The sequence below is a fragment of the Protobothrops mucrosquamatus genome, unplaced genomic scaffold (assembly GCF_001527695.2).
Source record: "Protobothrops mucrosquamatus isolate PMUCROS unplaced genomic scaffold, P.Mucros_1.0 scaffold_58, whole genome shotgun sequence".
NCBI classification, from domain to species: Eukaryota; Metazoa; Chordata; class Lepidosauria; order Squamata; family Viperidae; genus Protobothrops; species Protobothrops mucrosquamatus.
This window is the reverse complement of record NW_015386134.1, coordinates 186,840-202,398: the sequence shown is the minus strand read 5'-3', so window position 1 is coordinate 202,398 and position 15,559 is coordinate 186,840. Positions and strand designations below refer to the sequence as shown.

The 15,559-nt window shown below is 39.1% G+C and overlaps 1 protein-coding gene across 1 annotated transcript in view; it reads right to left on the bottom strand.

The window, feature by feature from the left end:
• Positions 1 to 14,466, bottom strand: part of LIN28B (lin-28 homolog B) — a 63,958-nt gene extending 49,492 nt beyond the window's left edge. Inside the window, exons 1-2 of the mRNA XM_015812221.1 lie at positions 14,457 to 14,466; positions 12,908 to 13,119 (exon numbers count right to left, since the gene is read on the bottom strand). Coding sequence (XP_015667707.1) covers positions 12,908 to 13,119; positions 14,457 to 14,466 — 222 coding nt within the window. The remainder of the gene's footprint in view (positions 1 to 12,907; positions 13,120 to 14,456) is intronic.
• Positions 14,467 to 15,559: the final 1,093 nt, after the last annotated feature.

Here is a 15,559-nt window from a genome sequence, read left to right as displayed (position 1 = left end):
TTTAATTTCTAATGCAGAAAACATTGATACATATTATGAAAAGTACTATATTAAAATTCTCAGTCTTGGTACCTCACTACAGCTGTTTCTAATGGAAGAGAATGCATATAGCTCAGGGTTCAACTGTGGAATACTTGGTTCAGTATAGCTATTTCAAATAAATAAACAAACAAGTAAACAAATCTGCAAGGCAAGCCTATAATTATTGGATAACAACAAACACAGGAGATCCCAGCATAAAAGGGCAGTAGTACTAGATGTTCCTACAAACTTAGGCTCATCTACTTTTGTACAAGAAACTCTTTTCATGTGACACAGTGATTAATCAAGAAAGCAATATCTTTAATTGTTGCTTTGAGATATTAGTCACCCAAATAATTTAATTCAAGGTCAATTCTCACAAAGTTCAGTTTAGCTGAATAATTTTAAAATGGCTCCCCCACACACACACAATCAACAGATTTTACTTAAACGGGCACCTCACATGATTTGGTCAGGTTCTTGCACAAAGTAATAAAACTATGTGCAATTGTGTGGAAATAAAGAATTCCCTAACCATTAAGCAAAGCCATTACTGAATTGGGTTTTAAAGTGGAGGTATTGCAGAAAAGCAACTGTGATTTGTGACAATTTTTTAAAATGTATTTTATTAATTTTTTACAATAACAATCTTTAGTGCTTAGTGAACAATGTGTTGTCTGGTTTCATATATTTAAAAACAATCAATAATAATTAATTTCTATAATTGATCAATATGCTAGTTGATAATATGTTTCCCTGATCCTCTTTTCATCCAGTAATATTCTCCTTTTGTCTACATTAAACAAATATAATTCCTAATACTTTCAATACATACAGAGTTGGGTATAAACATTTTTATAGCATTTGTACATATAACAATAACATCAACATATAACATCTTTTCTAATGTTTCAATTGTATTTATAGAAGTCATCTTATTAAGTCATTATATGTCCTGTTTTCAAGATTCTTACTTAAGCTTATTTTCCCCTCAGTATTAAAACCACTCTTATCAGTCATAATTCTCTCAAAATTCATTATCTTTGAATATCCAACTTTTCATTCAAATACACCGTCTACTGGGTAGAAAAATGCCAGATGAAGTCAGAGAAGTGAAAGGCATATCAAGTAAGATTTCCAGAACCTGGCAGTAAAAAAGATCATGCTATATAAAATATAGGGGGCCCGCAATAATGTTTCATTTGCATACTGAAATCTGAGAGAGAGAGAGGGGGGGGGGAGTTACAGCCCTAATGTAAGGTATATGTGTGTGTCCAAATCTATTGATATTTTGTTTTTAATTGTGCTTGATTTCATCTGAGTTTATTTTTTTCAACTTTATTTTTTTTTAGATGTGTGTGTGTGTGAGAGAGAGGAGGGGGGGATTTATAGATTTAATTCTGACTCTCTTAGACTTGATAGCTTGGAATGAAACATTTTTGGAAAGAAAGACAACTGTACTTCAGTTTACCAAGAGGATGTAGCTATCTATTCTGCTGTTGACTTCTCCCAAAACACCTCTACAGCTAGGCTAGAATGTATTTAGTTTTATCACAGCTCCTGCAAGCCTTTTGCATGTACTTCTCAACAGATACTGAAGCTAGATACAAAATCCTGAAAGTGGCCACCTCTTAATAGCAGACCCCCATGATCAATCCTTCACCACCCTAGATGTAGCTCAAGAAGAAGAAAAAAATAAACTAAATGGATCAGGAGTTTGACTTTTTGCATGAAGAAAATGAATATATTCCTAATTATTTAACACGTCCAAAATGCCAAGCTTCGGGAGGTGACCTAGAAACAAACACATATTCACTTCCTGGTAAACTTTGATTAAACTGAGTTACTTACAAAAATTCCCATCATTAATTGAATTGATTTTTTAAGAAAGAATTGGTTCAACTGACAATACTTTCAAGTCTCACTTGCTTCTAAAGAGTTCTGAAGCCCCACTAATGTGGTTTCAGATCAATAAACTTAAAAGTATCCTTATTGGGTTTTACTTCTACCCCTTTCTCTGGGAGGAGCATTTTTCCTGTGCAACTTAATTTAATAACCTAATTAGCAAGCAAATGATCAGATGTCAGGATATTGACTAAGGACCTAACTGAAATTGGGAAACAGTCCATAGATAATATAGAATCTCAGTGTTTCTCAACCTTGACAATTTTAAGGCATGTGGACTTCAACTCCCAGAATTCCACAGCCAGCATTTCTGGCTGTGGAATTCTGGGAGTTGAAGTCCACATGCCTAAAAATTGTCAAGGTTGAGAAACACTAATATAGATCAAAACAGAGACAATAGCTTGGTTTTCTTCTTTACAGTATTTTTCTACAATGAAACAGTCTGTATTCTTACCACTTAAATTTTGAGTACCAGTTTCTAGGGATTGGGATGTAGATGGTGATAGCATTGCAAGGCCACCCCCAATATATGAATGAAGAAGAACCTTGGCAACTAAACCTGAACTTAAAATATTATCATACATATTGATTTCAAACCAAATATCTATTCTTTTCCATTTAAATTCATAAAATGTATTTATATGTACCTTTTTTTCCTAGTACCAAATATTTTCTCAGATAGCATCAACATTAATGCGTTAAACAACATCGGGTTAGATCAGATTTATTTGTGGAAGAAATTCTGGTACTGGTCTTTGAATCACCATGCAAGATCTCAGAGAATCGTGTTTGTGAGTTTTTCAGGACCTTGACAGTTCTCTTTTTTGCACACAAATTTTAAAGCAAAAGTTAAAGCAAAAAACAAAGAATCTTCTTCTGCAGGAAATTGACCACATTAAATAAAAATGAGACATAGTAAGCAATATTCTCTTGTGCCAAATGCACAGACTAATTGCATAAAATTGGAATAGAACTTAAATTTTTTTTCTCAGAAGGCTTGGAAAGAATGAAAAGAAGATTAAATTTTTGTTCTACCCATAATGGATGAAGCCATTATCCTTGAGGTAATTTTGGTCAATTAACAGAAATACTGGAGTCAGTATGGTGTAGTAATGCAGAAACCAGGAGACTGTGAGTTCTAGTCCCTGCCTTAAGCATGAAATCAGCTGGGTGACCTTAGACAAGTCACTCTCTCTCAGCCCTAGGAAAGAGGCAATGGCCAACCACTTCTGCAAAATTTTGCCAATAAAACTTCAAGGGCTCGTCCAGACAATCACCAGGAATCAACAGATACCAAGAGAGCAAAACCCAATGCAATATATAAAAGAAGACAAACAAAACAAAACAAAATAAAACAACCCCCTCCAAACCATAGGATTTGCTTTCCATACTTGTTTTTAATTTTCAATAATTGGGTAAAATTATGAGAATAGCACCCACTCTGTGTGTGTGTGTGTGAGAGAGAGAGAGAGGGGGGGAGATGTTTGGTCTAGTGCAGTGGTTCTCAACCTTTTTAATGCCGCGACCCCCAACCGGTCGTAAGTCGAGGACTAAACCGGTCGTAAGTCGAGGACTACCCAATCGGCCGTAAGTCGAGGACTTTCCCTGCCCGGGAGCGCCACGCATGCATGGTTCCACCCTCTGCGCCGGCCGAGGCGTAGCTGGCAAGCGGCAGAGACGGAGCAGGCCGACCACCAGCTGGCCCAGCTCAAGGGAGGTAAGGCACCCGCCGGAAAAGGGAAAAAAAATGGCGGACAGCCTTGTTGGCGACCCCCGTGAAATGGTCGATTGACCCCAAATGGGGTCGCGATCCATAGGTTGAGAACCGCTGGTCTAGTGGTTAAGACACTAGAAAGCAGAAGGCAGTGAGTTCAAATCCTGCCATAGCCATGAAAGTGACTGGGTTATTGTGAGAAAATAGGAAGAGGGAAGTGAAAATAGGATACACACACATACACATACACACATCCTTCTTCAAAGCCTTGTCTATAGATATCAGCCAAGAAACGAATACATGAATATTCATTTTCTGTTTCTTGCCCAACATTTTTTCTCAACTCTGATTGATGGAGAAGAAATCCACCAGCTCCAGAATGGTCTAGAACAGACATGTCAAACTCGCGACGTCATGTGTCGTCTCGCAACGTATCGGGACAGTTTTGCCATTGCCGCCAATGGGGTAGGCGTGGCTTCTGGATGATGCGTCCGGCCTGTGGGCCAGCAGTTTGACACCCCTGGTCTAGAACCTGAGTCCTACGGGAGAAGGGCGGGATATAAATCCAAAAAAAAAATAAAATAAAATAAAATAAAAAAAATAAACCTCACACGAGAGCTCTAAATGATGGGGTTCAGACCCATTAGTGGGAGAGATTTATTCAAAGGGAGAGAGGTCTGGTAGGATCCATGTCCCAAAGATGGGAAAGATTGGTCTGTCAATATATAACTGATCACCAATTTATATTCAGAGGTTTACACTTACAATGCTGGAATAATTAGGAGTTCATTCAACCAGCCGATTACAAATCAATAAAATATAAAGCTTTGTGCATTTATATAGCCTGTAGTCTGACTTAATTTTTAGCATGGTAAATATTTCAGTATATAAGCCACAAGACTACTGATAAAATAAGACAGTAAAACTACAAGAGACCTTTGAATTTAAAATCTACAAAATCACACAATTAAAAATAAGTGAGACTTATTTTATATGTATGTACAATCCATGACAGCTTGATTTTGATTGCTTTGGGATTAAAGCTACATAGTCCTATAGTCATAAATTATCTTATTTGAATATGAAATTAAATATCTCACAAAATCTGGTTTTATATGGCGGTCCATCTCACACAAAGTGACTCTGGACAGCATATAATAAAATAATTAAAATATATTATAAAACCACTTAAATAATTAAGCATAACTAAAAATAATTATTATTTGGATATAATTAAGAGGGCCTCAAGTCTCTTATTGTAGCAAGGCAAGTTATTTCAATGAAACCTCATTGCCCTTCCTATATACCATTGATAATGCAATACATATCAATACGCAACTTACTTTTTACAAAGCAAATGATTTAAACAAGACTTTGGTTCTATCTTTTACTTAACAAACCAGTTTCCTAAATTTTGAACATCAAAACGTATAACCAATCATGCAATATGCAGCCAAAATACCACTGTTATTATTTGAAAATGTGTTAAAAGTGCGTAGAAAAAAAGTGCATAGAAAAACATTAATACAGCAAAAGAGTGGAAAACAAACAAGTCTGATTTAGAATTTTTCCCAATATTACTTTATGCTTTGATGAACAAAAGCCACACTTAACTTTTCAGAGTGCAGGTCATAATGCTAAAGAAAGGGCCACATCATTAATGTTAGCAAGGCAGCAGGTAACTATTGGAAATTTGACAGGGTTTATTTTTGAAAAAAAACAACAACCCCAAAACACCTCCCTAGAGACTTACAGTATAGTTTTTTTATCTGCTTCCCACCTCAGATAAACAGGAATCTCTGGGTTTTTTTTCAGAAATCAAGATTGTAACTGGCTGGTAGGTCACAAAAAGAAAATGTGGGGGCTGCAAATGGCCCACCCCATCATTAGATTCAGGATGGCCAACAGTATACAAATGTTTGTTTTAAGAACACCACAGCAGATTAGAGGGAATTTGTTTCTCTACACTAGACTCCTGTTATTTGATCATCTAATTAAGGAGTAAGCGAATTGCTTTTATTGCAACGTACAAGAATGAAGTTTAGAATTTCAGTCTGAGGAAAATTTGTGTTTTGATCACATTGATATTTATCTACTCGGCTTAATTAGGACCATGGACTAAAATTTAACTTCGGGGAATATAAAGAGCATGCAATGAATACTGTACTAGCAAACTGGAAAGAGATGCAACAAAAGTAAACTGTAAAAAGAGACATCCATTTAATAAAGAGCATGGAGATGGAAAGCATAGAACTATGAAAAGACAATTGTCATGGGCTGAATTCCTGGGAAATGGAACTTTATAACTGTGCGGAGCAAGCCACATCTTGCCATAGTAATTTGTTAATAATACATTACATAACCTAAGGGTCCCCAACCCCCAGTCCGTGGACCAACACCAGTCCACAGCATGCCAGAAACCAGGATGCATAAACAAGCGAAGCCCCATTCACGGGATGCAGGCAGCACACAAAACCACACCCCCTCTGGTCCACAGAAAAACCTCTGTCCATGGAATCAGTCCCTGGTGCCCAGAAGATTGGGAACCTCTGACATAACCCATAATTTACTGACCTAAACTGAAAAACAATAGCTGGGACCATTCTACAGGCCAGAAAGTAAAAGAAAAGAGAGACAGAATGCTGAAACTGAGTCTAAATTTGTATGTTGTTATAGGTTTGTGTGAACTGGATTTTGAATATTGAATTGGTTTATGTTAATTTATATGACCACCCATCTCAAAATGACAATTATGGGCAGCTAATATCAAATTAAAATCAAATAGAAAAATAATAGCACATATTGTGTGTGTATATATATACACACACACACATGCATTAAATAAGACAGGTAGGTAGGTAGGTAGGTAGGTAGATAGGCAGGCAGGCAGCCGGCCAGCCAGCCAGTTTTAGGAGACTGGGGCAAATATTCTCCTGATATTAAGAGGAAATAAATTACAATTCTGATCATTAATATTGAGGTGGAACTTATGTGTGAAGTTACCTTGGGAACATTTACCTATTACAGACAGTTGAGAAAGAAGTTCAGATAAATTGCTTTGTCTTCCATCTCTTGCCTCACTTCCAGTATATTATGTAAAAAGACAATTGAAGAAAAGCACCACAAACGGTAAATGTAAGTTCCTTCCACAAGTTCCTCTTCATGTGTTACTTGTATTTTCTGTTTCTCACCAGCAATTTGGGATAACTGAAATTATTTTAAAGCTTGGTTCCAGGAATATTATATGAATTGTTACTTTTAACTGGAATTTATTTTGTACCGCTTTTGTTCCCTATATTGTATTTTATTGTTATTGTTGCATTGCTTTTCTATGCTACTTTAGTACCTTCACTGAGACAGTTTAAACATTCATAAATTAAAAAAAAACCTAAAATAAATAGCACTCAATTTAATTTCTTCTTAAATCGGCTGGAATGGGTAGCTTTCAGCCTTTGATCTTTTTACTTTTTAGTTCTTTAGTCCTTTGTGCTCAGTTGGCTAAAAACTAAAATAGTCTTAACATTTACAATGGGAAAAAATAATACAAAATCCAAGCCCAATCCATATACATGATTCCAGAAAAACCTGAACCCAAATTCCTAAGATTAGCTGACTAATAGCACTTCTGTCTTATCTGGGTTTAACTGCAGTTTGTTCACTCTACAACTGAAGAAGGAATCAAATGGTGTCAACCGTTTTCTAGAGCTGGAAGACAACAACATAAGCTGACTCACGTCAGCACATCAAGGGCACTCACTTTGGTATTTCCAGAGGTTACGTACAGATGTCTGACAACTAAGAAGACAAGGCACAATTCCATGAAACACCATAGATCAACACATCATATGTAAACAGTAGTTCCCGGCAGTACCCCCTGAATACTGTATATCCAACAAAAAGGACTAGAATCATTGCAAACAGCAAATGATTAGCAGTAAATCATATGCAATGCTAACAAAATCCACTCTAACATTTATGTGAATTAATACCCATTTTTTTCCATCCATTTTCAAGCGGAGATCATTTACTAAGATGACCCAAACCCAGCCAAAAACATACTGAAATAAGTCCAGATCTGCCAGATCAGGGGTCCCCAACCCCTGGTTCCTTGGACTAGTACCGGGCTGTGGCATGCTAGCAACCGGTCCGCACAAAGAAGGAAAGCCCCATCCGCAGGATGCAGGCAGCACACAAAACCATGCCCCCTCTGGTCCGCGGAAAAACCTTTCTCCACGTAACTGGTCCCTGGTGCCCAAAAGGTTGGGGACCCCTGATCTGTGCTAGATACCTTCTGTACTTTGAGATCATCCTCTTCTTGGTAGACGTGAAATTAGCCCATCAATTCCTAAATCAAGAGATGGGATTTTTTTTTTAAATAACAAATTTCTAACCACCTCATTTAAATAGGAAGGGGCATTTACTTTCCACAAGAAAGCCTCCATTTTCTTCCCCCCTTCAAAGGGCAAGCACATCCTGGCCAGTTTATAATGGGGGAGGGGAGGAGGAGAGGAGGGCATCTTGCCAAACAATTTAGCCTGCAACCTCGAGATCCCCGAATAGAAATAAGCAAAAATAATGGGTTGGATCATATTTATCATACACCACCTCAATTCTTAAATCCAAATGGAAGCTGTTTTAATTGTGGATTGACAAGGGAGCAGATATTAACTGGGAAATATCTATATAGGTAGTCCTTACAATCACAATTGAGGCCAAAATTTAGGTTCCTGAGAAATTTGTCAAGTGACTTTTGTCCCACTTTACGACTTTTCTTGCCACACTGAATCACTGCAGTTGTTAAATTAATAACAAGTTGTTTGTTAGGTGGATCTGGCTTCCCCATTGACTTTGCTTGTCAGAAGGTTGCAAAAGGTGATCACATGATCCTAGGGACACTGCAGACACTGCAACCATGATAAGTGTGAGTCAGTTGTCAAGCATCTGAATGTAAATCACGTGACCATGGGGGATGCTGCAATGGTCGTAAGTGTAAAAAACTGAAAGTGAAAAGTCACTTTTTGCCTTTGTAACTTTGAAGGATCACTAAATGAGTAAATTTGAGGACTACCCTAAGTGGGCAAGAATTTCTGAATATCCCCTGACTGATCAGTATTCTGGACAATTAAATCCTCCAAGCAGGAAACTTTCAGAACTGTGCAAATCTTTCAAAACAGATGTTTCAGAAGACATGGCAGATATATGAAAAAAAACTCTTTAAATTATTAAAATGTTTCCAAACTGCTGCTTCTGGCTATCTTCACATGCCTGTTCATGCCTAGCCATTTCATTCTATGCAAGCCTTAAAAAAAAAGATGCAGTTGCTTTAACAAGCCAAATATTGGGGCGCCTCATGCCCTCTTGCATATTTCAAAGCACCACTTTCAAAGGATTACACAAACTGCAACATAATGTCACCTCTAACATTGCCAAACTAGTTCTACATATTAATGTAGCAGGATAGCTGATACAATAACAGGTATCAGCAGAACAACTGTCCCAACACTGATAGGAACTCAGAATTGGCAGAATGTTTGAGACAACTTCTTGTTAGTAAAATGGAATTCTTACACACCAACAATGATTTGCTCCCAGCCCAGATTCCCAACCTTGCTGTCCAAATCTAGCCTGCTACATCACAGAGAACTCTGGAGAAATGGGAAAGATGAATCACTCTCTACCTTCAAGTTTATTTATTATTATAAAACTCCTATGCCACCCATCTGGCAGAGACGATTCTACATGGAGTTAAGTCTCCATTATATGGGTATATACAGGTTGGAGTTACCATTCAGCATTAAATGGTGGTTGGTACATATTTTACCAACAATTGACTTGGCATTCAAAAAGAGAGATCTGTGACACAGACGGTCGACTTTCATAGGAATGTAGACTTCCTTGGTTAGATGTTTAGGAAAGGAGGCCAACCAGCAGCCTGTCTTTATTTTCCTGCAATGGCCAGGTTGGAAACTCTCCCATATGCCCAAATTTGTCCTTCCACTTATACTTGCTCCTGAGCGATTTTCTGTTCTGTTCAACTCAGACACATTCCTCAACAGTGGCTCCAGTAACATCAGCCACACAAGCAGTTTGTCAGTAAATAGGCACCCTCTTCCTGCACACGTACAGGCTGCAGTGTGGCGCCCTTAATCCTTGAGGTTGCCCCTTTGTGGACATGCAGCACTGAATGCAATTTGCTGGCACAGGACAACCAGAACCCCACATCAGAACAACCAGTAATATAAAGATGGAAAAACAGGGACTCTGCAGAGATGCCAAAAAACTTCCAACAAAGCACCAGCCAAGGATAGCTGTTAGTCTGTTTCAGAAAAGGGGGCCTCAAATAGTGACCTAGGCAGACAAGGGGGCAAGTTTACTTGCTTATAGAGTTTCAGTCTCCCTCTAGTCAGATAATGCTCTTCCTTTACTCCTAGAGATGCCTACAAGCTGCTCATGGCTTCTTCCTTTCCTTGTCTGCTCTTCTCTCCCCCCTCCCCACTTTAGGGCCCCTTTTCCCTCTATCATTTGTAACCCATTTGTGCAGTAATGGAGGTGAAATCAGCCTGTATTGCTGAACAAAATAATTTTACTCGGTACCACCCTTTCATTTCAGATGCAGGAAATTTCTGCAGGAAATCACCAGGAAGAATTCATTATGCTTATTTGCAAATGCATATATATTAGGAAGAATTCATAAGATGCTTTTTTTCAAATTATCTTTAGATATCTAAACACAGTATATTAGTAATGCTCATACGCATTTCAATGTTCTTCTATATAATTATTTTTCTTGCTTACTGAATTCTATAAGCATGTGTCAAACTCATTAATTTTGTGTCTTACAAAATTATTAGCTTTCATTACTCTTCATATCTAGCTTAGTAGACAGAACTTTAAATTTTAATCTGACATCATAAGGAGGTTCAAATACACTTCTTTTTCCAAAGAATTATTGGAAATTGTATCATTTGAATGGTTTACCTATGCACACACACACACACATATGCAAATTCAAATTACCTTCTGTGAAAAATTCTGACTAGAATGTTTAAAGCCCTGCTATCTTTTGCCTAAAAAAGCAAGAGTTGTTTCAACTAGGAAGTAGCAAAAATACATATGTACAGAAAACTATCTAACTTGCTATAGTTTTACAGTCCAAATCTGTAAAAATGGATTGATCATGACTTGTACACATTTATCTTAGATTTAAAAAATAGTACTTGCCCAGAGACTTGTAGGTGAAAGGGAAATGTAGAAATCAAGCTTTTTAAAAAAAAAATAAAAATCCAAGTCTACACAATTACATAGCTTCTATTTAATTATTAGAACCTATCAATAACCACAATAACCAATGCAAGTGTGCATGGAACAGACTGAGAAGATTTGTTCTCCAGACTTTACCACTGCAATCTACCCCCACCCCCCAATATTTTGATTTTACTTTTTTAAAAATCTGTGAACATATAAACACAGAAGCCAAAAGCTTACGCAGTACTTTCAACATGACAATGTTTGAGTAATCAAATTACAAGTATCTTTTACATAAATGTTATTTTAACAGATTTTTAGGAGTTTGATTTTCAGGTATAATGTGAATCCACATATACATTCAGCATCTACATATATACAAATATATATGGAGAACTTAAAAAAGGGAAAGGAGAAAAAATTGGAAGGGCCAGGTGGCATTAGAAATCAGCACTGAAAAATCTATGAGGATTGTAGATTAAATCAAACAAATTTATGTAAATGAAAAATCTAGTATTTATTTCAGAGTTATTCTCCATATTTATAGTTAAATTAATATTAATTTTGTTTCAAGATGCCATATTACTATTCAGGAAGTGATATTAATTTTGTTACAAGATGGGAAAAGCAAAGTAAATATTTTGAGTAGCAGTAACAGCAATTATTTCACCAGTTATTCTAGAACATTTCCACTGAATTCAGTGAAAGTATTGCTTCAGAAGATATTTTTAAACCTGAAGGTATTAGTTTTTATTACCTTGTTCTATTGCATCCCCATCAACTAAATAATAATAATAATAATAATAATAATAATAATAATAATAATAAATAAATAAATAAAAAACCCACAACAGATCACCTTAAAATTTTGCTCAAACCAGAAAAAAAAATGAAAGCAAACTTGACACACAACAAAAAATATATGTCTCTGTTTGCTAGGAAATCCCCAAAAGTAATAACAGATGTATTCACATGAAACATTATTGAAGTTTTGCAGATATACCCAATCAAAGCCCAGGTCTTCCTACACTCAACGAAGGATTTAAAATAAAATTAAAAAAATCTTTTAACAACATGCACAGGAATTTCAGGAATTTGTATCTGTTTCATTTCCCTCCTGAGCCAACTATGTGATAGTACAAATAAAAATTTAATTCTTGATTTTTAGTTCTTAATCAAAGGACAGAAAAGAAAGTGAAAGGCACACATGTGTAGCAGTCAAATATAGCTAACTGAATTAACTCTTTTATGCTGTTATTTGTTTTTACAGTCATAATAGCCTTGTACATGGTAAAGGAATCATGCCTTTATTTGTACATAAATATTTATGACACCACCTTTTATATTTGCATTTCTAAACTTGGAAGCCTTAAAGACTTTAGTAGCTTTGTTGCTCTAGAGGTCTAGAAAATATATTTTCCTCTCACAGATTATCACATGCTGAACATAAATTAGGCTTTGATATGTTATTTTCTACAATATGAGATGCATTTGTTCCAAATAGCAGACCAAGACAAGTACTATTTATAACTTCATTGTATCATCACAAAAAGTAACACTATTTAATGTTTTCTTTCTAAGTAGGTTCTACTTTTTGTATAGATTCTTTAAGTTCAAATCAACACACACAGAATTGCAGGGTTTACACCTGATTTTCTCTCTCCTATTTTAATAAAGAGTGATCTTATCGGTTGACTAATAGATTACAAAATTCCTCTAGAATTACACTGGAAGCCAAAAAAAAAAAAAAAAAAGAGCAAGGCTTCATACTACAACGTTGTGTTGAGAAGGTACCTTATTAGCTTTTATTAACTATAAGGTACCTTCTCAATACACCGATTTCAATGGGACTGTTGTTGTTGCCATCTGAAATTAGTTCCTAACAGAGCAGGCACAATAGCCATTTATGCAAACAACGTTTAGATCATATGAAACAGAAACAATCTTAAACGGAACTAGGATTTCTTAAATTTTAGCGAAAACGCAGCGAAATGAGCATTTAAGTAACAAAAAGTGGCTTACTTGGTGTACAAAGACATCCACCGGAGACTCCAACGGGCTTCCCTCGCGGTTGAGCATGGAAATAAATCCGAATCCCATTCGCACATTAAACCACTTGCAATGGCCCGTTCCGTGCAAAACCTGGGATTTCTCCTCCTCCTCCTCCTCTTCTTCTTCCTCCTCTTCTTGTTCAGGCAATTTCCCGGGTTCATCTCCACTTTTACGCGCCCCCGCTGATTTGGAGAGGGATGGCGGAAAAAAACCAAGAAACTAAGTAAATATACAGTGTGCGCGACACACTTCTCTCTCTCTCTCTCTCTCTTTACACACAGGCAGAGAATTAAATTCTAGTAACATCGCCTTGGCGGCTGCACAAGAGCGATTGCTACAGAAGAGGACGGAAAAGCACACGCAAACGCACGTTCGGCGTTACGAAATCGAGTCTATTTTCCTTCCCTTCCCTTCCGACCCCTCCCCCCCCCACAAACACGAACATTTTTAAAACCCCACCAACATTTCAAGCGCACCCACGCCCAGATCTCGTAGGAGGAGGAAATAAAAAAAACTGCATTTCGCAAGAAAAATAAAGCATCGCCGAAGGAAAAGGCAGCATCTGCTGTGACTCAGGCTATTATTTTTCATACGCTCCCCGCCACACGCACAAACAGTAGCAGCAGCAGCCGCCGCAAGCAGCAAAGCAGCAAGCAGCAGCCCAGCCCACCCCACGTTGTCCTGTACATACGTGCGATCCTGCCCTTTAACTCCATCTTTCAGCCACATAAACCACCCCAGAAAACGATACTTTACTTGGATACTGCTGGTTGAGCACCGATCCCATCCCTCCCCAGAGGAATTCGCAGGCGAATGAGTCTCGGCTGGCGAGGGAGGGAGGGAGGGAGCGAGCGAGCGAGCGAGCGAGGAGAGGCGGGGAGGGGGCGACCGAGCCGAGGGAGAAGGCGATTGCACAACCGCTTGGAACAGCCCATCCAGCGGCCGCGAGCGCCGGGTGTTATTTTCCAACTGCGCTCGCTTCTCTCGCGCTCTTCCTCCGGCAAACCCCCCTCCCCTTTCTCGAACGCTGGAATGACTCTCTGCCAGAGCCGAATGGAGCCGGGCGGCGGTGGGGGGGGGAGGAGGAGGAGGAGGAGGGGGGGAAAGGAGGGGGGGGAGGGCAGGTGTATAAAAGTTTCCCCTTCCCCTTTCTGCCTTCAGCGGCTACTTGCTTGCTCAATCACGCCGGGAACAATGGTCCCTCTCTGAACGCTTTTCAACTTGGGTGAATCGGGGTGGGCGGCGCAGAGCAACACGGAGGGAGAGCTTCTCGGCCACAATAGGATTCTTTCCCCCCCCTTTTTCCCCCCCCCAGTCTCCCATTTCATGGCTGTGGTGGGCGTTCTTTTTTTTTTTTTCCTCCCTCTTAAACGAACTGTCCAAATTAAAGGGCTCTTTTTTAAAATAAATAAATAAATTAAAAAAAAAAAAGGACGGGAGAGGAAAGGGAAAGTAAGGCGATGTTTAAAAGGAAAAAAAAAAAGCAACCCAAGAAGGGATGGGGGGGGGGGAGAATAACCTTCGGCCATGTTGCTTTACAGGCCCCGTGTTCCAAAGTAGCGAGGCGGAAAGTACCCCCCTCACACACACACACCGCCTTCCTGGTTGGGAGAAGCGGTCTCGGGAATTAGCTTTTAACATCTTGATTTTTTTTATTTTTTTTTTGAGCGATTCCCCGCTTTGGCTGTCTGGTTCCTGCTCTTTTTTTTTTTTCTTTTTTGGGAGCTTGCGCTGCCCCGCCCCCCGCCCCCCCACCGCCCGGGCCAAGCGCTCTCCATGCTGGGATTCTGGGCCCCCGTTGCACGTGACTCGCTCAATTACATGCCTTCTTACTACTAATTTCACCTCGGGTCTTCCGAGTTGGGGGGGTGGTGGTGGGGGGTGGGGTGGGGAAAGGCTGGCAAAAAGGACTAGCCAATCGGCACTTCCAACGGCCCTGACACGCCGGACTCATTTACGAATCAACAAGGAAATTTGAAAATCCGCTCCCCGTGCCACGAGTTGGCACGTTTGCTCTACGTAGATCCGTCTGACGCTCGTGAAGGGTGGGGAATTCTTTGTCGGAACACACAGCCCCGCCAAGCCTGCCTGCGCTGCCTTAGCACAGGCGGCGTACAGCGTTCTCCGGAGCGAAAGCCTAAATATATATATATATATGAGGACCCGCGTGCAAAGTAATCTCGTAACGGTGGAAACCCGGGAGGTGGAAAGCGCCGCTCTTAAAAGGAGCTCTGAAACTGATCCACAAATCAGGCGATGGCGCTTACCTAAATGGCAATCGGCGGGTTTGTTTTAAGTTAACTTGGCATAATTTCTGTGTTTTTAAACGGGCTGGCTTGGAAGTGGCTTTAAGATCTTTGTGTGAGCGTGCCGGTCGCGTCCCGCTGGAACCGGTGGTGGCCAGAAATAGGGGGCGCAGTCTTGCGTCTTCCTGCACACATTTACCTGAAAGTAAGCCGCCTTCCTTTCCAGTGACCGCGCGCAGAAATTGGCTGCAGAGGCCTGCGCTCACCCCCACCTCCACCCCGCCAAAGTAAATATATCTGAACTTCACGGATCTTACTACTATGTGAGTGTATCTACGACTGTAATCTTGCAGAATTGGTAATGAATCAATAAGAC